The 23,396-nt window shown below is 39.8% G+C and overlaps 3 protein-coding genes across 7 annotated transcripts in view; 2 read left to right on the top strand and 1 right to left on the bottom strand.

Annotated features, from left to right (window-relative positions):
• Window positions 1-4,961, top strand: part of LOC117460612 (pleckstrin homology domain-containing family G member 4B) — a 33,862-nt gene extending 28,901 nt beyond the window's left edge. For 2 of the 3 annotated variants that reach the window (XM_071205863.1, XM_034102169.2), the window contains exons 20-24: window positions 79-195; window positions 559-837; window positions 1,974-2,209; window positions 3,225-3,293; window positions 4,870-4,961. In XM_071205863.1, the coding sequence (XP_071061964.1) occupies window positions 79-195; window positions 559-837; window positions 1,974-2,209; window positions 3,225-3,269 (677 nt within the window). In that variant the 3' untranslated portion in view covers window positions 3,270-3,293; window positions 4,870-4,961. The remainder of the gene's footprint in view (window positions 1-78; window positions 196-558; window positions 838-1,973; window positions 2,210-3,224; window positions 3,294-4,869) is intronic. The other variant, XM_034102170.2, reaches the window with a different exon arrangement.
• A 209-nt stretch (window positions 4,962-5,170) lies between these two features.
• LOC117460613 (uncharacterized) lies at window positions 5,171-8,580 on the bottom strand. 3 transcript variants are annotated; one of them, XM_034102172.2, is made up of 6 exons: window positions 8,494-8,580; window positions 7,692-7,864; window positions 6,299-6,418; window positions 6,128-6,184; window positions 5,939-6,046; window positions 5,171-5,849 (listed from the first exon to the last, which is right to left on the bottom strand). In XM_034102172.2, exons 2-6 carry the CDS (start codon window positions 7,854-7,856, stop codon window positions 5,745-5,747), a joined length of 555 nt encoding a protein of 184 aa, XP_033958063.1. In that variant the 5' UTR covers window positions 7,857-7,864; window positions 8,494-8,580; the 3' UTR covers window positions 5,171-5,744. The 3 variants fall into 3 exon arrangements, with proteins under 3 accessions (XP_033958063.1, XP_033958062.1, XP_033958064.1); XM_034102171.2 differs by having other exon boundaries at window positions 7,692-7,894; window positions 8,494-8,579; XM_034102173.2 differs by having other exon boundaries at window positions 7,692-7,868; window positions 8,494-8,579.
• A 398-nt stretch (window positions 8,581-8,978) lies between these two features.
• On the top strand, window positions 8,979-11,212 carry LOC117461233 (membrane-spanning 4-domains subfamily A member 4A). Its single transcript, XM_034103028.2, has 7 exons — window positions 8,979-9,087; window positions 9,163-9,328; window positions 9,454-9,546; window positions 9,870-9,926; window positions 10,387-10,491; window positions 10,590-10,706; window positions 10,800-11,212. Exons 1-7 carry the CDS (start codon window positions 9,047-9,049, stop codon window positions 10,827-10,829), a joined length of 609 nt encoding a protein of 202 aa, XP_033958919.1. The 5' UTR covers window positions 8,979-9,046; the 3' UTR covers window positions 10,830-11,212.
• The last annotated feature ends 12,184 nt before the right edge of the window (window positions 11,213-23,396 follow it).

The following is a 23,396-nucleotide window of genomic DNA, read 5'->3' as shown; positions in this document are numbered from 1 at the left end:
TGTGTAACTGTAATTATCATCTTTATCCCACGGAACACAAAGATTTGGTCACTAAAGTATTTCACTTCTCGATTGTAGAGTTGCGCATGCAGGAGATGGTTTCCATGGGGATTGGAAGCAAGCCTTTTATGGACATCAAGCCAAGTGATGCAGCTATCAGTGACAGAGCCATCGACTATTTCATGAAGGGGTCAGGTGAGCTTGAAAACGGGTTGTCTTTTCTCTCAATCAGCAGTTTGTTGCACCTATGATTCATCCTGTAATCATGTAGATAGAAAACCACATATAATTGTCTCTTGCTTCCAAGTATTTCAATGCAGGTAGTATTATGAGAGTTCACAAACCAGATGTAATCTAATCCATACTGATTTGAATTCATTCTGATTTTACATTCATTCTGATTTTACATTACTCTTCTTTCATGGCTCACCAGAGATGCTGTAAAAACGTATTCCTCCCGTAATTACCCCCATTAACAACCACAGGAATGTTCATAGATTCTCGACACTTGTCATCACCCCTATGATCTCACAGCTCCCTCTCTGTCTCCACCAACAGAGTCCAGGACCAGGGCCTCCATCGCGGTGTCTTCGTTTGAACACGCCACTTCCTTCAAGAGACCTCACTCCACCATCTCCAACAGCAGCACCTCCTCCTCCAGCAGCCAGTCGTCCTCCTCCCTGCTGGGCCCGCTCAACCTCCATCTCTACTCCTCACCCTCTCACCCGCACACACACCCACACCTGGTGACCAGCGTTCCCTCCTTTGCCCAGTGGCCCTACGACTGCATAGAGGAAGACGAGCTAGAGCAGGACAGCGGGAGCCAGCCCTCCATGAGTGAGTGGCTGTTTTACCGCTGTTGAACCCATAGGTATCATTGTTTTCTGTTAAAACAGTAATAACTTTCTTTATTATACAGAAACATTCTGGGTGTAAACATACACAAAGAGGGCTTTCAATACTACATTTCTGCTTTCTCCTGCTTTTCAGTTTTTACCCCTGAAAGTATTCTCTGAGCTGTTAATTTAACACCAACCTAATTGAATTAAAACTGCTCAGTATCGTCTCACAGTAGAAAATGCAATAACTCTTGATGTGTGAGGACATAAACTCTGGGTAAAACAGTGTAAGCAGATCTGATCATAAAACCTTTTTAAGGACCCTTGAACCTACACACGGCCTATAAAAGGTATTTATGTGTTCAGGTTTAACTGTCTTACAGCACTGAATCAAAGTAGAGCTATCTTTAACTAAAAAAAGACTCTTTTAAGTTAAAATTAAAAGATCTCTTCAAAGTGATTTAAGGTTATTTACAAATACACAATAGTTATTTAATAAGTATTCACCCAGTCTATATATTTTTACCGTATGTAACAAATAGCTTCACAGAGTGACATAAAAGAGAAAGTAAAGATAAGCACAAAAACAAAAAGCTATATAAAAAACAGATATATAAACTCTATCTGTAAGATGTGTACATAGGATTACTGCCTGTCGGTGTCTTCTTTGCTGCTACCACTAGGAGTTGCCAAAGTCTAAACATTTCGAATACTGCACATAAGAGCTTCAAGAGCATTCGGAGATACAGGGTCCCGCGATTCTATAAAGTCAGACTGAAGCACTCCTTTGTGCATCAGTCGATCCTCACAGTAAATACAGAGCTGAATCCCAGATCAAATGCACACTAAAGGGATTGAACATGTTTTCTCAGTGATTGTGCTTTTATGTTAAATGTTTGTTGTTTGTTTTTCATGTATTGTGTCTTGATATTTGTCTATGTTGATGTTACACATGGAGCTGCTGTGATGCAAGCCACATTTCAGACTTGATCTGACCATTAAAGAATTATCGTATATAAAAGCCAACTCACTGACCTTCTTTAAACTCTCACCTCAGTAAGAAATGAAAGGGAGTTTGTGTTGCTTTATCCACTACTGCAGTATTCATGTATTTTCTCCGTGTGTTGTGTGCAGTCACTGAGAGCTCAGAGACATCGTCCCAGTGTCCCTCCAGTGACAGTGTGACCGGGCTGAGCACCCTCACCATCCCCGAGCACCCCAGCCTCAGCATGGACTCCTTCAACAACAACAACAACAACGAGACTCCCCCTTTCCTGTGCTCCTCCAGCCCTCCCTCCTCCATCGCCTCTCCTTCCATATTCCAGAAAGAGGATGACCTCCAACCCCAGGGCACCAAGTTCATCACAGCAGTGAGTGTTTGAATATCATCATCATCATCTATCAGGTTGTTTCCTGCGAGTGCATTTTGTAAAGTACAGAATTAGATCAAGCGTAGCTGCAGTGACACCCATTTATATTTGGTGTCTCAATCTTAAGTGATGTATTTTAAGATTAAGCCTACCTTTTTATATAGATATATGAACACTTCACCCCACAACATCTGTTTGTATTTTTATACTATTCAATTCAGCGTGTGAAAAACGCAAGTCAGTTCAGGGACAGTAGGAGAACTTAAATTGTTCAGTTGTTTTAAAAGAGATATAATCTTCTTGATTGTACCTTAAACTCTTTAAATGTAAGCCATAGCCTACTATATTTGTACTTATTGATTTTTTGATTCTTTTCAAGTTGAACCTTCATCTCTTATTATGGAAAGGTCCGCACAAAATGTACGTTCACTGGTTCAGGGAAAATGCATTTGAGTCAAATGCTGCACTTTGTAACTTAGAAAGAATAAATGATGATTAGAAACATTTTAGCATCATGTTGATTATTCGCCTAAAGAAGCCATAAGCCAGTATTTTAAACTCTGTTTATAACCCTTATTTTGCTATGATGGTCAAATAAAAAAATCTTTGATGACGTTGAGCCTGCACTGATATCTGTTCATACAAAGAGGTTTATCATTCATTTCTCCCACTTTCTGTGTAAGCTTTAAACCAGACCTGTAATCAAATATGTAACTCTGAACATAAACGTGTACATTTTGCAGATACAAAAGTCCGGTTATTATTATTCTCCTTCATTCACACTTTAATCTGAATGTGGACCTTTTACTCTGATATACTGTCTTTTCATAAACAGCTATTTATCTTAAAATTGAACAAACTATGCAAGACGAGACTGACTGGCATATTGTAACCGATGTTGGAGACATTTAAATTAATGGGTATATTTTGGTTTAGATTTTAGACTCAAGAAGCTAGTGGAATATTTGAAGCGTTAGTTTCACTCACCACCTTTTTGCTGTTCTGTTTTTACCAGAGCACGACCTCTCATATAGCAGTAGGCCTCTCCACTGTGGTCTGACTCAGAGCTGAGGCGGTTAGCTCAGTAAGTAACCGGTGTCACCAGAGCGGACATCTGTGTTCCCTCACAGCCTCATTAACAACTGTGAGGAACCCGCCCGCTACTAATCTGTGTGAAAACATGCTTCTGCTGCCTGGGTTGTGCTGCATGGCAGTGTGTCCTGAGGGTCAGAGGGATCTCCCCGATGGGTGGTTTGTTTTGGAAACTCCTGCCTCTTTCTCATCCTCTCTTTTCCTTCTGCATCCGTTTGACATGATGGTGACATTTGTGTTGAGAGTTTTATGTTTGTTTGAACACACGCATGCTCCGTTACCTTTTTGTTTTGGGGCTTTGGAATGCATTCATGCTTTTTTTGTTTTTGATCTGCACAATTTGTTATTATAATTTGTTTCTAATGTTAAGCTTTTATTGTATTTAATTCCAAAACAGACGGTATACAGTAAAATAATTAATACATCAAATATTACAATGCAAATATCAGCATTACAATTAACGACCTGGAGTTTGTAGGAAATGCCTGAACAGCATTATCTGTAATTACTTTAAGAGAATTCATGTGGAATAAATACATGTAAAATAGTGTTGCCTTTTGTTGTAGGATTTAAATGTCAATAAGACCCTCAAAATCAAAATGTATTATTTTATTATAGCCCATATTGCTTTAAATGTATGATCAACTTAACATGTAGGGTCCAAAAGTAGACCTAAATACAGACGTACGTATGTGACTCTTAACAATGTTGACGTTAAAAAACAGCCGTGTTTGCTTCTTTTCATGTTTTGGAAAGGTTAAAGCATTTATTTATTTTATTTTTAATGCATTAAGATATGCTTCAACTAAAAAAATCCCTGCTGCATATTTTAGATGTTACTTTTTTAATAAACATTGTGCTCAATTCACTGGTCAAAGTAATTAGTCAGTGTCATTTCCTCTCGTCATAAAAACCTCAGCTTAAAGTCATATCAATGTTGTTGAATTAAACATTTTAAATAAATAGGAATAAACTAATTTAAATATTGTTATTGTTATTTTTTGGAATGTTGTATCAAGTAAAATCTTTGACCAAAGTAGTATGTGTTTTGCAAAAGGTTTAGATTTATTTTGTAATGCATTTAGATATGCTTCTGCTCCAAACAGTGGTGTGGTCATTTGTCAACGTCATTTAAATTGTAAATTACATTACATTACATTGCATTTAGCTGACGCTTTTCTCCAAAGCGACTTACAATAAGTACATTCGACCAGGAAGACACAACCTTGAAGAAAACAGAATCATATAAGTACATCAGGTTTCATAGAGCCAAACATTTCAAGTGCTACTCAACTGGCTTTAGATAAGCCAGTCCTTTATTAGTATATAAGTGCTCTGTTAGCAGTTCTTTGTTAGTCAAATAGCACGGTAATCTATTCATAAACATTTCAGTTTAAAGTCATATCAATCTTATGGACTCAAACTGTTAAGTAGGAAACACCTTAAATGAATATTATAATGTGTTCTTAATCGTGCATGTTGTCTCAAGTAAAATCGTTCAGAGTGCATAATGTGTAGACTAAATGTTTTTCTAAATCTGTTTTCTTGTGTTTTCCTTTTCTCTGTAGCTGTGAAGTCTTCAGACTGAATACTACTGACGTCTCAGCGGTTTATCAGGACAAAGAGATGGAGACGACAGGAGTCCAGCTTCAAAGCACTACGCCTTTAATGGATGAAGCTCAACTATTTTATGACATTTCATTGCAATTCTCTGTATATTGGATATTTTGACACATACTATACAATACCATGATGGTACTTCTGTGGTCTGTACATTTGTTTTAAAAAGACTAGTTAAGAATCAATGTTTATATTGTAGATGAGTTTTTTTATGTGTTTTACAAAAAAAATAGCAGGCAGATCGATCTGTTTAACTGTCATGTTTCTTTTATTTTGTTGCCAGTCCTGTGTTATGAAAAGTTTGTACAGGTGATTAAAATGTTCAAAAACATAATGTTGTGTTTCTGTCTTTACCCCAGTTAAGTCTGACACGTTATTGCATATTTCCTACTCACATATCCTATAGATTCTGTGAAAGCAGCTGGAAGTGTGAGCGCACTGAAAAAAACCACCTTGCAGATATTTCCACTGATAATAAAGCACGAGCGTCAAACCACACACACAGACCCTTGCAGATAGACCAATGCTACCGTTACACACAGAGACGCAGGAGGATGAGGAGGGTTTTTTTCTTCACATGAGAGTAGATGACATTCATTTACCACAATTATTGTGTCCTCGTGTAAGTGAGACATCAGAAGCAGACCACAGCCCCTTGCTTCAATACAGGCAACAGAACAGAAAGCCACACAGTATGTACAAAAAAAAACAAAAAAACTCTGCTAATACAGTGGCCTACATTTTATTCAGCACTAATATACAACCTTCTTGTCCTATCCAAATAGTTGATTTGAATTATGTAAGTTCTCAAATGTCTTCTTCTTCAGCTTGATGTTGATTTGGCCCGTTTCTCTTTAGAGAACCAGATGCAAAGGATTGTAGAGAGTAAAACCTCGAGTGCCAACACACAAAGTTCCAGCACCTCCATCTAGAAACATCCAGATAATAAAGTGTTATATCGGCGAATAAATGGAAATATCAATGTTTCATTTAGTTATATTCTTTACATGGTCTTACCCTCAAATGCATATCATGTTCTATTCTCCAGAGAGCCAGGTCCACACTTATCAGACCAGCTGAAACCACGGCTACAATAATACAGCCCGAGTTAACCATGAGGGACACCTGGACCAGAAGACATACGTTATTTGACTGTAACTGCTTAGCTTTAAATGTTGCATATTTAGCTTACTGAGTTGTACTCACAGGTAGCAATTCTGGATATTTGAAAATCATGTTGGAAACAACTCCAGCAATGATGAACTGAAGGAGAAGAAGGCACATTTGTAAGTAATTCAACAAGACCGTACAGTTGTATCTGATGTACTTCTTGCTGCAGGATGTGTATCATTTGTCAAGTTAGAACAAGATACTTACAAGGGCTCCAGTCAGGTGGGAAAGTCTGAACAGATTGATCAGAGACCCCTGCATCTCTTGGGTTACTGCAAAAACAATTCCAACTCCAACACTCAGCAAACCGCTCACCATCTGCAGAGACTGACAGGGAAACAGGTGAACAGTTCATATCATGTATTCATGACAATGCGTGTAAATGTTTAAAGGTTAACACAGAAAGTAATCAGAAAATGGTTCCCAAAAGATATATTTTCACCTAAATCATCATAATATATATAAACAATCTTATTTGCAGCGCCCGTTAAAACTATTGGACACATATTCACAGTACTATAAAGGTAGAATAATGTGAGCTTTAACACTCAAGATGTAGAAGACCACAAAACCCTCCACCCAGCATTTCCTGTTGCTGCTGGGCTGGCCAAAACTGCACAATGGGTACAAAGTATTTTGGACATCCTCTTTAACTGAAACTGTTATCTGTTTGTGATGTCTTTCATGAACTGTTTTTATAAACGTTGATACATTTTTAAAACATGAAAACACAGCCACGGGGACAACTGAGAAAAATATTGTGATCACTAATGCTTGGACTTCGCATATAAAGGATTAATACAAAGTAGAAGTGTGTGAAATACACGATCTTCTTTTTTTCTACGATTGTACAGAACATTTTCCCACACACTTCAATGTTTACTGAATAGACCTCAAAACCATTGTCTCTTGCTATGGTCAGGTCTATGCTCCTTGTGCTCTTGAAAAAGTTTGATTCCTCACTACGTGAGCGCTTTCAGTTTTTGTTCTCTATTTTTGTCATCTCGGCTAGAGATTTGATAGTTACTCTTTTTGTTGTTCAATGCTGTATTTGGAAAATAAAGTATCTTACAAATACCTCTGTCTCCCGGGTCGTGCAATTGGGTTCTACATCCTAAGTGTCTGAGTTCGTAACACTATACGAGAGACGGTAATGTGCAAAGGAGCACAAGAACATTTCCCAAAAAATCTACCTTTTTTTGTTACCTTCCGTAAATTGCCCATGAATCACTTTTTGCAGGCATACAGGTTCTAATACAAGGTTGCAAAAATAATGCCAGCAAAATGTACACTTACATGCAGTTTTGTTAAGTGTTTAACTTTAATCCAATCATTTGCAACATGCTGTCTGCGCCATTCAAACAAACACGTGATACTGTTTAGGGTCTTCGGTCTTAGACATACAGTTCAAATAAAAAGGGGTCAATGGATACAATACCATCAAATTCCTACAATAATAAGGGTTAGTAAAACAAAGTATACAACACCATATGCCACAAGAATTTTAGTCAACTCTGACACAATGTCAAAAACAGTTAAAGAGTATGGCATTCTCAAAGGATTTGTATTGGCATTGTATCTTTTATTTGTTCAGTCTTACCCCCAACACGCCAGGTTTTTTCTGCAGCAGGTCATGCAGCGGCCCTTTGTCGTCCGGTAGGAGCTCTAAAGCTTGGTACTTTCGCACCATCTGCGGCTCTCTCGGGGGTCTGCCTGGGGTCCCTTCATTCTCATCGATGTCCATGTCCACATCGGCACAGGCCATGGTGCTATCTGACTTGGAGGGAGGAAGGTTTTTTGTGTCTAGTAATATAATTAATCCAAAATCATTATGTGTTCATTCATATTTTCTGTGAATACAGCCTCCTTTATGCGACCGACAATAGAGTCTGTAAAAAGACGAGACCAAAAGAATAGTAACAACTTTACATTGTAAGGCTAGCCATAGGGTCATGTGATAAATTGTAAAAATGTGAGATTCATAACGGTTGCTGACACTGAGGTGATGACTGAAATCATCTTAGAGACTGATTTTGCAGTGTTTTTGTTGTATTACCTGATCGTTCAAATCGTAATATCTTTCTTTATTAAATTGAGTTTAGATGTCATAATATTATGGATATATTTCACTCAAATATATTCCAATAAATCATCGCCACACATAACAGCTTTAAATAAGTCATGGAGCTCAACAGCCAAACAATTAAAGGAGTAAATTACAACAACAATATTAAAAGGTATTATTTATATTCTAACTATTGCAGGGCTTTTGCAGCTCCCAAAAATCCTATACTCAAATACTTGCAGAATAATAGCAGATTTTTAATGTTAACAGTTTAAATTTCACAAAAACATCCGATCTATAGAAAAGCCTTTAAAAAGAATAAAAATGAAGATCTTACCAACTGTGGCTTTAGAAGTAGCTATGTGACGCTCTCTGTATGTGCCTCTCTGTATAAGCTTGATTTTCACTTCCCTGCAAATACTTTGAAAGATGAGGTCACCTCACACCTTGACTTCCTCGCTCTGACAGAGACAGGTCTCTCCAATTTCATATTTGTCTGCCCTTTAGTACCTCAACGTCATAAGCTGTAATTTAATGGAAGAGTATTTCCCTTTTCTATACATTAAAGAACATACATAAGTCAAAATACCCAGCTTTGACTGTTTTAAATGCTTGTCAAATCATGCACGCGAACAGTGTGTGTGTGTGTGTGTGTGTGTGTGTGTGTGTGTGTGTGTGTGTGTGTGTGTGTGTGTGTGTGTGTGTGTGTGTGTGTGTGTGTGTGTGTGTGTGTGTGTGTGTGTGTGTGTGTGTGTGTGTGTGTGTGTGTGTGTGAGTGAGAGAATGTGCGTGTGTGAGTGAGAAAGAGAGAAAAACAGAACGGAGTGAGAGCCACAGACAATTGGCGTGGCAGGTCATTTCCTTGTCAAACTTATTTGAGAAAGCAGAGAATGAATTCAGGTCTGAATCAAGATAAGAGAAGGGAGAAAAGGTAAGTTACTGAAAACCTCTAATGGTCACCACAGTGACAAAAACAGTTTTGACATGTCTTTGATCTTGTCTACAGGACAATGAAGAAGACATTTCAATGCGATGAGTCCATGATCATCACCATTCCCATCGGGAGTCTGAGGGACGCCAGAGTGGGGCAACTGATGCCGGAGAAGTTTCACTGTGTGTACAAAGATCACTTCAAGGTCTTTGTTGTGAAAGGGAAACCTAAACCTCTTGGGGTAAGTTGAATTGTTTTACACAGGAAGTCTTGATCACAAAATATTTCATAGTTTTATATTTACATTTCAACCTAAACACAAAACATGCAGGATTGTAATGCAGTATTGTGTTGTTTTTTTGTCAGGCAGCCCAGGCCATCGCTGGTGTGTTCATTCTCGCGCTCGGGTTGGTTTTCCCAGAAAGCTTTACCCTGCTCTACACCCTACCAAGTGTTCTGGTAAATACAATTGCAAAACTACAATTATTCCCAATTCACTACTATATGTACCTTACAACTTTAGATGAATTAAAGAATGCAAATAAAAACGTTTCCTTTGCTATCTACTCAATCGTTCAAAGAGGACAGTATATAACTGCAGATGTTCTTGTACTTCCTTTTGCTTTCTACCACATTTTAACTTCCCCCCTAAATAATAATATATATATAAAATAACAATTGTTCTTATCGTTTCTTATTTTTTCTTGTAATCTGTTGCTATTCCACATTATTCAATAGTATATGTTGTGTATAATAATTTGCATTTTTCATCAACATCTTAGTTTTTGGTCTGTGGTATGCTGTCCTATGCAGCTGGACACTTTCCAAACATGCAAGTGGTAAGTTTTGAATAATTATTAAGTGAAAAATCCACTCCAATCGTTGAATTATCCTCTAAAAATGAAGGCATGTATAGAGCGGGTGCAATATTCTAGATATACATTTGAAATGCTTCTTTAGGATGTTAAGTTTATGACGTGTTTTGTCCAAACTTTTGCTTTATTTGCTTTATTTTTGTAAACAAGTTAAACAGGATTTATTTCAGTTAAATGTAGGTTTGTTAATCCAAACCCACATTTTTATCTTTTAAATACGAAATATGGCCCTGCAGATTGCCTTTGAAAATGTGAATTCCAAAGGATTTTCTTTGTAGAAGTGGATGAAAAATGGAAAAAAGTTTTAATTATGTGTTTGAAATTTTGTACAGCTGGTCTGATTCGGCTTTTTTATTTATTAAATGTTTTGTTCCCCATTATTTTCTGTAACACCTACATTATTATGCATTTGTTTGTCTTCCAGACAAAGCTGTCGTTCTCCCTGAACATCGTCAGCTTCTTCTGGTCTATTGCGGCAGTTATTCTCTGCAGTATTACTTTTCGTTTTTGGTCTGGCACACATGAGAATGTAAGGGAAAACAACATTCATATTTTGTAAGTAACCTCTCTGAAATACAAGGCAGATGTGTACTAACTTCCACCTCTGTATCAACCTTCTTTATACAGATCTATCAAGGCATCAAGGGACTGATTTTGACTCTGCTGGGCGTTGAAATGTTAACATCCCTCTTCTTGATCTACTGGTTGAGTCAGGCTGTATGCAGACATCATTTCAACACGCTGGTATGTCATTTTCATTAGAAACACTGCAAACCGCATACTGTCAGATGAACAAGATGAAATGTTACTAAAAATGGTGATTCTCTTTTTCCACAGCCCACCATACTGCTAAAACAAGGAGATTAAAATCATCAAAAGCCAACAACCAACCGCCTGATAACATATTCCGTATAGTATCAAAACATATTTAAAAGCCTCTTCAGTGTCATACAATGGGAAATTACTCAAACCGCAGATAGCATGTGAATGAGCAACTTCTTTGATATAGATCACCTTTATTTAGTTTGTGTCCATGCACCTGGTTATTTTGTATTAATAAAAGTAGTGGTGTTTTAAAGTTCAACATTTCCTTCGATTTCTATTTGTTGTAGTTGTTGTGTTTCGACGAGTTGATATGATATTTGAAAACGTCTGGTTTTGTAATCTTTATTTGCTATTGTTCTCTTCTTTGTAAGTCACTTTGCAAATTTATTTTGGGGATAATAAAGCTGATTATTTAGTTTGTTCTTCCTTTATTTGTCTTCTTGTGGACCTACAACACATTACTTTAAACCAGATAACAGCTCAAATAACTTCTTGGTTTTAAGATCATAAACATACATGAATAAATAATGAATATACATTTTGAATTTTTCAGATATTTCTTTTTAATTCGTTTTGTTGTTTGAACATTTGATTTGCTGTGAAATATTCCATTCATTTGAGATTTCATAATACAATGGGGGAAATAGTGAGGGCATATACTGTAACAGTGTGAACCTATAGATCAACACCTTTTCTACATGGTAAATAATATATGTAATGTTAATATTAATAAATAAAAAAAGGGAACAATAAACAATTTGTATATGCTTGGATCTGTAAACACACACTGTTTCCTTACCTTACACTCTTTTTGTTTTTGCCTATAATGAAGTAATAGCTGTGATACTATCATCATTGTTAGCACTGCTAATACACTGCTAGTATGGTGGCATTTGTTTATTCTTTATTATTATTATTGTACTTTTTAATTTTTTATTGTAACTTCTTGGCTGTTGTTTTTCATTTATTTAAGCTCAGCCCTTAGGTTGGATTATTTGAAGGGTTGGGTTCTGTTTTTTGTTGCTAAGTGTTACGTAAGCCCCTGTCACACTGTCCCGAATATTGAATTGTGAATTTTGCACGAAGATGGCCCCGAACCACACACAAAGGCAACATTTACATTACATTTAAGACATACAACTGCAATGAAAGTACCAAAAACAATTATGTTACAGTACTATGATACTGTACTGATATCTTCAGACTTTGTTCTTTACTTTATCCGTCTTTAGAAAATATTACGTTTTCTCCGTAATGTTGTTTCCATAACAACAACAACTTCCTGTCAACTGTCCTTCAAAATAATATATTATATCCTTTTTAGTTTCACAGAACACAAATTGGGTTATTTACATAATATGTTTACATGATTTTGTTGTGCAATAAAACAACCCGATGGACACACGATAAAGGAAATGTACAAATTTGGCTCTGATCGTCGCAACATCGGGCCATTCGTGAGGGCATCTTAAGCCATCGTATGATCGCTGGTGGAGTTTCTCAGGCTCCGGCAGCAACTTCGTGAGCGGTGGCAAAATCTTTGGCATGCCAAAAAATTGCCGAAGGACCTTGCGAAGGTTCATTTTCGTGTTCAATTCGTGTGTCAATTTTGCCCTTCGTAAGGCCATCGTGAGGGCATCTTGTTATCATCGGTGCCATCGGGCATTCGCCCCGATCAGAGTGAGGGTGAATGCACCGATGATAACACGAAGATGACACGATTTGACAAGATGCCCTCACGAGTGCCTTACGAAGTTGCCGCTCACGAAGTTGCTGCCGGAGCCTGAGAAACTCCACCGGCGGTCAGACGATGGCTTAAGATGCCCTCACGAATGGCCCGATGTTGCTACGATCACAGCCGAATTTGAACATTTCCTTTATCGTGTGTCCATCGGGTGTCAATTTCGGGACAGTGTGACAGGGGCTTTACTGTTACTAATCAGACAAGCAGTCAGTGCCTCTGCATCAGGAACAGCAAATGTTTTGTCTCTGTGTCCGGCCTAATATCAATTCAGACATCATGACACAATTCCATCAGATTATTGATAAAAACCTAGAGGACATTATACAACTTCTGAAATCCTCCTCTTGCTGCCTTGATATTATTCCAACAGGGTTTTTCAAAAATGTTTTTCCTTGCATGGCCTCAGATCTACTTCATATAAGTGTGCATCTTGACCGGGTGGCGACAATACCTATTGACGCAGCAAACACTGTAAGTAATATTCTTGTTTAATTAGACTTCTCTGTTTCATTTATTCTATTCTGTATAATTGTTCTGTAGTTATTGTAGCTAAAACGGCGCTTTTGAGAGATTTTAAATCTCAGATCTGATCACGTGAACCTGTTACACAGGGCTCAGTAGGCAATCAAGCCTGCATTAAAATAGGCAGGGCCTCTCAGCTGTCGCCCATCAGCTGTAGAGTTAACTAATTAGAGGGGCGTGGCACCACAGCTGTGAGAACTCAACAATCAGGCATCCATTTAGGTAGCTCTTTCCTTGAGCGTCAGACAGCCGAAGACTGACAAAGACATTGGAGTCCTGCGGGAGTCACGAGGGTGGCAAAGAGTAGGCAAATCCTACTCTGATTGAGCTAAGTATTGCTGGTGTCTTATTTTTCTTTTCTTTACCTTTCTAGCCCCTCATGCTATAATCATGTGTATTTTCTCCATTCCTGTTCATGTGTCTTCTCGCAATTATCACTGGCCCCGTGTATCTCGTAATCGCTATAACCGGCCTGCTCTCGTCTATCCCAAGTGCTCCACTGACATCCAACATCTAGTTTCAGGCGGCCTGTGGAACTGCCAGTCAGCTGTTCCTCAGGCTGACTTCATCTCTGGCTATGCCTCCCTGCAGACCCTGGATTTCCTTGCTCTCACTGAGACCTGGATTACTCCATTCAACACATCCACCCCAGCAGCTCTCTCCACAGCATATTCCTTCTCCCATACACCCAGACCCACTGGCAGAGGAGGTGGCACTGGTCTCCTGCTCTCTCCCAAATGGAGCTCTTTAGGGGTGTAACGGTTCACAGAGTCACGGTTCGGTTCGTACCTCGGTTTGGAGGTCACGGTTCGGTACGGTTCGGTACAACAACAAAAAAGCAAAAAAAAGTCCCAAATGCATAATTCCAGGTTTGTTGTTATTTATGTTTGAACAGTAGTGCAAGTTTCAGTTTAAAAATAAAGAACTCTGACATTTTGAATAATTAACTGTATTAAACAGTTAAAAACAAACCATACACAGTACACTCAGATGGCCATATTATCTATAATGGCTGATGTCAAACAAAAAGGTTTCATCAAGCTGTAAAACTAAAAAGGATGTCTTGAAAATATTACATCATAAATAATAAGAAAGTGTTTCAAGAGTGCAAAGTCGTTGAAAAATATAGGCCTATGCCAAAAGCTTCCGTTATTTATTTTTGGTCTCTCGGCTCTCATGTCTATTGGCTTCTTAAAAACAGCGGGGATCAGCTGTTGAACAGCTGTTGTCTTTTGCCAGGCTCCGGTGATTGGCAAATCTGGGTGATGCCTTCTGAAATGATTTAGCATGTTTGGCGTGTGTTTCTATTAGCATACCGCACCGCTGTAGAACAACGCCGACACACCGTCCTCACCCCCACCACCTCATCGTTATTGTAGTCCACAGGGAACCCGAAATGTTCCCACACAGCTGATTTAAAAGAAGCAGGTGGGTTCTAGCTCCTGTGTGTTATCTGAACTCACTATACTAACTTTTCTTCTTCTTGTATTTTGTTCGTTTTGTTGTTGTGTTTCTTCTTGTTCTTCATTTGTTGTTTAAGGGCGACTGGGTAACAGCTTTTAGGCGCAATACCGCCCCCTGGATTATATATAGTGTAGTGGATACTGCCCTGAATTAAATTTTTCCCACTCGTAAAAAAAAAGGCGTATTCGCCGCGTGACTGCATGTGCCGAACCGTGACGTCCGAACCGTGACGGGACGGGACGAATACGGATACCGTTACACCCCTAGAGCTTTTCCCTCTTCAAGCTACCTAACTTCACTCCTTCCACCTTTGAATTCCATGCCGTCACAGTAACCCATCCTATACAATTAACCATTGTTGTTCTCTACTGTCCACCAGGCGCCTTGGGGAGGAATTGAATAATCCCCTATCACACATCCCTGAATCTGGCCCTCCCGCTGTACTTTTCGGAGACTTCAACCTCCAGACGGGGAAGATAGACGAACTAACATTTCTGTTAACCGCCTTTGCTTACTCACTGTCTCCGTCCCCACCAACTCATAAAGCTGGCAATGTCCTTGATCTAATATTCTCAAGGAACTGCGCTACTTCTAACCTCTCTGTAAACCCGCTCCACACATCCGATCACTTCTTCATTTCATTCTCTCTACCCCTTTCCAAACATAACAAACTAATCTCTTCTCATCCTGCACCTGTCCGCCGTAACCTCCATTCCCTCTCCCCCTCTACCTTTGCCTCATCGGTGCTCTCAGCCCTCCCTTCCTTTGACTCGTTCCAACTCCTGCCTCCAAACTCTGCTGCAGAAACTCTCCTCTCTACTCTCTCATCCTCTCTGGACTCTCTCTGTCCTCTCACATCTCGGCAGGCTCGTCAGTCCCTTCCTGCTCCCTGGCTAAATGACGCACTGCGTGCTAATAGAACCGCCCTTAGGGCAGCAGAGCGGAAACGGTGGAAATCCAAACACCGCGACGACCTCCTAACCTATCAGGCTCTCCTCTCCTCTTTCTCTGCTTCGATCTCTCTGGCAAAAAGCACTTTCTTTCAAGATAAGATCCAATCTTCCTATTCCAATCCTAAAAAACTATTTTCCATCTTCTCCACCCTCTTGGACCCTCCCAAAGCCCCTCCTCACTTCTGTCAAGCAACTTTGTTAACCACTTTGAAAAAAGGTTGATGATATTCGCTCTTCTTTTTCTGAATCACCTTTACTCACCGATGGGTCACCAGACCCTCCTTCCACCCGCACACTAACCTCCTTTTCCCCTCTCTCGCCAAGTGAGGTTATTACCCTCATTACCTCTGCCCGCCCTACCACCTGTCCTCTGGACCCTATCCCTTCAAACCTCCTTCAGACTATCGCTCCTGATATTCTACCGTTTCTCACCCATTTCATCAACACTTCTCTAACTTCTGGTCACTTTCCAAACAGTCTCAAGGAGGCAAGAGTAAACCCTCTCCTAAAGAAACCCACTCTCAACCCGTCTGATGTTATAAACTACAGGCCTGTCTCTCTCCTCCCGTTCCTGTCTAAAACACTTGAACGGGCTGTCTTTAAACAACTCTCCTGTTATCTCCATCAGAACAACCTTCTGGATCCACACCAGTCTGGTTTCAAGGCAGGTCACTCCACAGAAACTGCCCTCATTGCTGTCACTGAGGAACTGCACACTGCTAAAGCAGCCTCCCTCTCCTCTGTCATCATCCAATTGGACCTGTATGCTGCATTCGACACGGTGAATCATCAGATCCTCCTTCGCACTCTCCAAGAACTTGGAGTTTCAGGCTCTGCACTTTCCCTCCTCACCTCATACCTCAAAGACCGTACCTACAGGGTAACTTGGAGAGGGTCCGAGTCCGACCCTTGTCAATTAACTACAGGGGTCCCTCAGGGCTCTGTTCTTGGTCCCCTCCTCTTCTCCCTGTACACAAACTCGCTCGGATCTGTCATTAGCCTGCATGGTTTTTCATACCACTGCTACGCTGACGACGCCCAATTAATTCTGTCCTTTCCCCGCTCAGAGACCCAGGTTGTCGCACGCATCTCTGCTTGTTTAGCTGACATCTCTCAGTGGATGTCCGCTCATCATCTCAAGCTCAACCTTGACAAAACTGAACTGCTTTTCCTTCCGGGAAAAGATTGTCCCACTCTTGACCTGACGATCAACATCGGCACCTCTGTTGTTTCCCCGACCCAGACTGCAAGGAATCTGGGTGTGATCCTAGATAACAACCTGTCCTTCACTGCAAACATCGCTGCTACAAACCGTTGCTGCAGATACACGCTTTACAACATCAGGAAGATACGTCCCCAGCTGACCCAGAAAGCGACGCAGCTTCTGGTCCAGGCTTTCGTCACCTCACGCCTAGACTACTGCAACTCCCTCCTGGCTGGTCTACCTGCATGTGCCATCCGACCTCTGCAGCTCATCCAGAATGCAGCGGCTCGTCTGGTCTTCAACCTTCCTACATTTTCCCACACCACGCCGCTCCTCCGCTCCCTCCACTGGCTTCCGGTAACTGCTAGAATTCACTTCAAGACACTGGTACTTGCGTACCATGCTGCGAATGGATCTGGCCCTTCCTACATCCAGGACATGGTTAAACTATACACCCCAGCGCGTGCTCTACGCTCTGCATCAGCCAAACGACTCGCTGCACCCTCGCTGCGAGGGGGACCCAAGTTCCCATCAGCAAAAACACGTGGGTTTGCTATCCTGGCTCCAAAATGGTGGAATGAGCTCCCCATTGACATCAGGACAGCAGAAAGCCTGCACATCTTCCGGCGCAGACTGAAAACTCATCTCTTTCGACTCCACCTCGAGCGATAGAATTACTAACAAAGAACTGCTAACAGAGTACTTATATACTAATAAAGGACTGGCTTCTCTATAGCCAGTTGAGTAGCACTTGAAATACTTGGCTCTATGAGACCTGATGTACTTATATGATTCTGTTTTCTTCAAGGTTGTGTCTTCCTGGTCGAATGTACTTGTCAGTCGCTTTGGATAAAAGCGTCAGCTAAATGCAATGTAATATAGTAAACAAGTCTCTTCACTCAGGTGTTTTTCCACAGGCCCTGAAAACTGCAGTCATTAAACCGCTCTTAAAAAAGCATAATCTAGATGCTTCAGTAATGAACAATTACAGGCCCATATCAAACCTCCCATTTCTAGTTAAAATCATTGAAAAAGTGGTCTTTCAACAGTTGAGTAATTTCTTGCATTTAAATAGCGGTTTGGATGTGTTCCAGTCAGGATTTCGTTCAAACCACAGCACTGAGACTGCTCTTGTAAAGGTCTTCAATGACATCCACTTAAACACAGACTTCAGTGTTAGTATTATTAGATCTCAGTGCTGCGTTTTACACTGTTGACCACAACATATTACTAGACCGACTAGACAACTGGGTGGGACTTTCGGAAACAATTCTAAATTGGTTTGAATCCTACTTAAAGGACAGAAACAACTTTGTTTCTATAGGTAAATACAAATCTGAGTTGACAAATATGACATGTGGGGTTCCTCAAGGCTCCATCTTGGGGCCTCTTCTCTTTAACATCTACATGCTACCACTGGCTCAGATAATGAAAAACAACAAAATAAGTTACCATAGCTATGCGGATGACACACACATTTACATAACCATTTCACCAGGAGACTATTCTCCAGTTAAAACACTGAGTAAGTGCATTGAACAAATCAATGACTGGATGTGAACTTTCTACAATTAAACAAAGACAAAACTGAGGTAATGGTCTTTGGAGCCAAGGCAGAACGTATAAAAGTTAGCGCTGAGCTTCAGCCTGCAATGTTCAAAACAACAGATAAAGACAAATCTAGGTGTAGTCATGGACTCTGACCTGAGTTTCAACAGTCACATTAAAACAATTACTAAATCAGCCTACTATCACCTAAAGAACATATCTAGGATTAAAAGACTAATGTCACAGCAGGATTTGGAAAAACTTGTCCATGCTTTTATCTTCAGTAGACTGGACTACTGTAATGGTGTCTTCCAGGGACGTGCACAGACATTTGGAGGGGCTATTGCTCTAAACTGGAAAAAGGGCCTCCCCCTGAAAAAAACATAAGACCTTTTTTTTAATGTAAAAGAAACCAAATGATTATTACATCAACTAAATTGAACAGTAATTCACATCTCATAACAAAATAAGCTAAGGCGACTACTTGCATTCGGTGACTTAATTTCAAAAATGAAAATCCGGGACATTTTTGTTTTGCGGTCCATATCTCATTAAAATATCTAATGTTAGTAACTATTAAAGACAAAATGGGGACAATTCTGTTCTAATGTAGTTTGACCATTGTAACTGCTGTGCAGTCCAGACATACTGATAAAATAGGGCCTCTAACCAGGGGTTAAATTGGGCCGGGGCTGTCCGGGGCTCAGCCCCGGCACATAGGACGATGCTCTGACGTCATCGCCCTCGCTCATTTGTCATTTGTTTAAGCCATAATGTCAAAACATCTCTCGTTCTTAATATAGACTTTATTTAGGGTCGATATGTGTTGACTTTAAAATTTAAAATAGCAGATCTCTGTGACAGGGTATCGTTTTTCCGCTTAGTGAACGTGTGTCTCTGCTCCGATCAGGAGCTGCAGCACCGTGGCTCCTTCGTGCAGAGAGTCTGCAGAGGTGTGTGTGTGCAGAGAGTCTGCAGTGGTACCGCCAAACCCCCGACCCGTCTTGTAACACGGAGCCCGTTTCCTACACCATCAGGGCCGGTTCTAACCAATTTGCTGCCCTAGGCGAGATTTTAGCTGGCGCCCCCCCCTGCCAGAAAATCGTTCAGTAGAACAAATAAAAGTATCCAAGGAATACACAATAGAATATATAAAAAATAAATGAAAAATCTCTACAAAAGACCAATGCACTACAAAAACAGAAACGTATTGACATAATCATATACATCAAAGGCTTCAAATGTATTCAGTATTATATGAACATGTTTTAATTGGGGTGAGGATCTCTAGGGGGGTCCGGGGTATGCCCCCCCGGGAAGAAATGTTTGAACATTTAAAGTAATGCTTCAATCTGGTGCACTTAGAGCACACATTACTAGAGACCTGATCTAGGGGGTACAACTCTAACGGCCCGTCCACACAGCGGCGTGCGTTGATGCTTGCCGGCGGGCGTGTCTGAAACTCGACCAACAACCAATCACATGAATCTCCCGCCCCTGACATACAAGCAGCGGTTTGATTGGCTAGAGCTTGTACTGGCATATGATTCGATTGGCTGACGCTTCTGCCGTGGCTTCAAAACTTGAACATTCTCAACTTTTGCAGCGAGCCACGCCAGCAAAGTGACGTCACCCCATTCAAAGTGAATGGTGAAGCTTTCAACGCACGCTGCTGTGTGGACGGGCCGTAAAACACCCATATGAAAAAGATTGGTTTACATTTTAATAATCAAATAAGTATGTGAACATAACCAATAGCAAATAAATGCAACTTATTTTATTTTTGTTGTTCATTCATATTTATTTTACCTAGTTAACATTTATTTATGCATATTTTTGTATCTCTCAAGTTTTAAACGATATTTTTGGTTTACTGTCCTATAGTATACATTGAAATGATTTCAAACCTGTTTACCCCAATAATTATAAAAGAGTGCCTTGGAAATATTTGTTTACATAAATTGCATTTATCTCTCTCGCTCGATCCCACACCCACTTTGGCTGTGAGCTGCGGACGCCTGATAAGCCAACACCCCCCACTTTCATCACTTACAGCGCCCATCGTACAGGGCAAATGAAAAGTGTAACCGGGGTGAAAAGGGTGTTACCTTGACTTAATTATGAATGTTGTTACATCAAGGCCGAAAATTAGGATGAGCGCAAACAGTCAAAATGTTTTTTCTCTCCCAGAGCTGCCAGCGCAGCGCCACCCCAGATCTGGCGCCCGAGGCGACCACCTATGTCGCCTATGCCAAAAACCGGCCCTGACTTAACCTAACAACTTATTTAATTTGTTTTCACAATTACTAATGTCATGTTTTTTTTATTCTTGAAGAGAATGTCTTTTTTTCTGGCATTCTTCCAGGATTAACAAAGATAAGAATAACATTGAGAACAATCTTTGAAGTAAATGGCTGTTGTTAAACGCTTCCCACATTTACTTCAATCGTACAATAGAAAAGATAAAAGTACCCAAGGAATACACAATAGAATATATAAAGAATAAATGAAAAATCTCTACAAAAGACCAATATACTACAAAAACAGAAACGTATTGACATGTTGGTAATATACATCAAAAAGGCTTCAAATGTATTCGGTATTGTATGAACATGTTTGAATTGGGGTGTGGACGTCACATCCTCTAGGGGGGCCGGGGGTATGCCCCCCCAGGAAGAAATGTTTGAACATTTAAAGTAAAATGCTTCAATCGGGTGCACTTTGAGCACACATTACTAGAGACCTGACCTAGGGGGTACAACTCTAAACACCCATATGAAAAAGATTGGTTTACATTTTAATAATCAAATAAGTATGTGAACATAACCAATAACCTACCATAGCCAATAGCAAATAAATGCAACTTATTTTATTTTTGTTGTTCATTCATATCTTATTTTACCTAGTTAACATTTATTTTTGTATCTCAAGTTTTAAACGATATTTTTGGTTTACTGTCCTATAGTATACATTGAAATGATTTCAAAACTGTTTATCCCAATAATTATAAAAGAGTGCCTTGGAAATATTTGTTTACATAAATTGCATTTATCTCTCTCGCGCGATCCCACACCCACTTTGGCTGTGGACGCCTGATAAGCCAACACCCCCCACTTTCATCACTTACAGCGCCCATCGTACAGGGCAAATTAAAAGTGTAACCGGGGTGAAAAGGGTGTTACCTTGACTTAATTATGAATGTTGTTACATCAAGGCCGAAAATTAGAATGAGTTCAAACAGTAAAAATGTTTTTTTCCCTCCCAGAGCTGCCAGCGCAGCGCCCCCCCCCCCCCCCCCAGATCTGGCGTCCTAGGCGACCGCCTATGTCGCCTTACTCGCCTATGCCAAAAAGCGGCCCTGTACACCATGCTAAATATGTCTGCATACAGCTGAGTTATGATCGGTCATAATAACACAGAATTTGGTGATGATTAAATAGTTTACAGTGGGATTTACTCCCATACTTTTGGCCATACTCACGCAGCCCTACAAATGAATTGAGATTTCCAGACAAATGTTCTTTAGCAAGTGTGCAGAGCAGTGTTGATTTAAAAAAGCAATTTGAAGGTTGGATATTTGTAAACCTTTTTTTGTGTATATATATTCATAATTTAAGATGTAAATGAATTCCAGTTTATTTGTAGTACTTTCTATTTTTATTGTGACATTTGGTGGCATCAATGTCTGTATTTGATACAGATAATGGAGCAGTTGCTTTAGGGCCACAGTGTAGGCCTATATCCCTTGAGGTCAAATAATGAGATCCTCGATCATGTTGATTCGGCCACAACAGAAAAAATAAAAATAAACTCTCGCCCTCTCCAGAGGGGCAGGTCAGCCAAAAAGGCCAAACGGGCCGTTGCCCTGGCAACATTAGCCCGTACCTGTGCACGTCCCTGGTGTCTTCACAGGTCTCACTAAAAAATCTATTAGAAAGCTGCAGCTGATTCAGAATGCTGCTGCTCGAGTCCTCACTAACACTAAGAAAGTGGATCACATCACTCCTGCTGTGAAGTCTTTACACTGGCTACCTGTGTGTCAAAGAATATATTTCAAAATACTGCTGCTGGTTTATAAAGCACTGAATGGTTTAGGCCCAAAATACATTTCTGACCTCCTGCTAAATTATGAACCATCCAGATCTCTCAGTTCTTCAGGGACTGATCTGCTTTCTGTCCCCAGAGTCAGAACTAAACTAAAGCAGCGTTCAGTTATTATGCTCCAAATATCTGGAACAAACTCCCAGAAACCTGCAGATCCGCGACAACTCTTACTACTTTTAAATCCAGGCTGAAGACTTTTCTTTTTGTCGCTGCTTTTAATTGAAACTGAGCCGTTGTGTTCATCAGTAAAGTGGAACTTCTGTGTGAACTATTCATATCTTAAACTGCACTGTAACTTTTTATTCATGTACTTTTTATTCATGTATTTTTTCTTTTAATGTTTCTTTTATTATCTTTTACTGTTTTTAAATGCCTTTGTCTGAATGTCTTTCATTTTTGTAAAGCACCTTGAATTGCCTTGTGTTGAAAGGTGCTATATAAATAAACTTGCCTTGCCTAACTATGTAAAACTGGATGAACTACGTACAAATACGTTTGAAACTAAATAAATAATAATAAATAAAAATGTGTAATTGTCATGCAAAACCCAAAACATTATGCAACAAACTTAAGGGAATGGATCCTTATCAACTAAGTAGGGTTTATCGATACTCTAGTAAAAAAAATTGCTTTTTGCAAACGTATTATAATAATTATATGTGTCTTATTGCCTATATTACTACAGTTACTGGCCTTTATGCTTGATGGACTGAACTTGTTTTGTGTAAAATACTTATACTAGACCCCTGCTGGGGGCTGAGGATGTTTTTTGATTTCAGTGACATGTGAAGCCATTAGCCGCCACAAGGGGGAGTCAAACACACAAAATCAAGTGAAGCACATTCACTTTTAGTGCAGGATGTTTTCAACAACACAATCATTGTATATTAAATTAGTTGTTACTGCTATAACTATGTTGATGTTCCCAAACCTGTAGGCTTATGTATTTTATTTAGCTATGAATTCAGGAGTTCACAGTAGTCTCAGATGGTAACGGGATTATTTAAAACATAAAAAAGTAAACCTCTGGTCATTTGTCAGGCTAGTCGTCGCATGGAGGTCAGTCACGC

This window comes from Pseudochaenichthys georgianus, chromosome 16 (assembly GCF_902827115.2).
Source record: "Pseudochaenichthys georgianus chromosome 16, fPseGeo1.2, whole genome shotgun sequence".
NCBI classification, from domain to species: domain Eukaryota; kingdom Metazoa; phylum Chordata; class Actinopteri; order Perciformes; family Channichthyidae; genus Pseudochaenichthys; species Pseudochaenichthys georgianus.
Note: the sequence above shows the minus strand (reverse complement) of the source record. Positions and strands in the feature narration are given on the sequence as shown.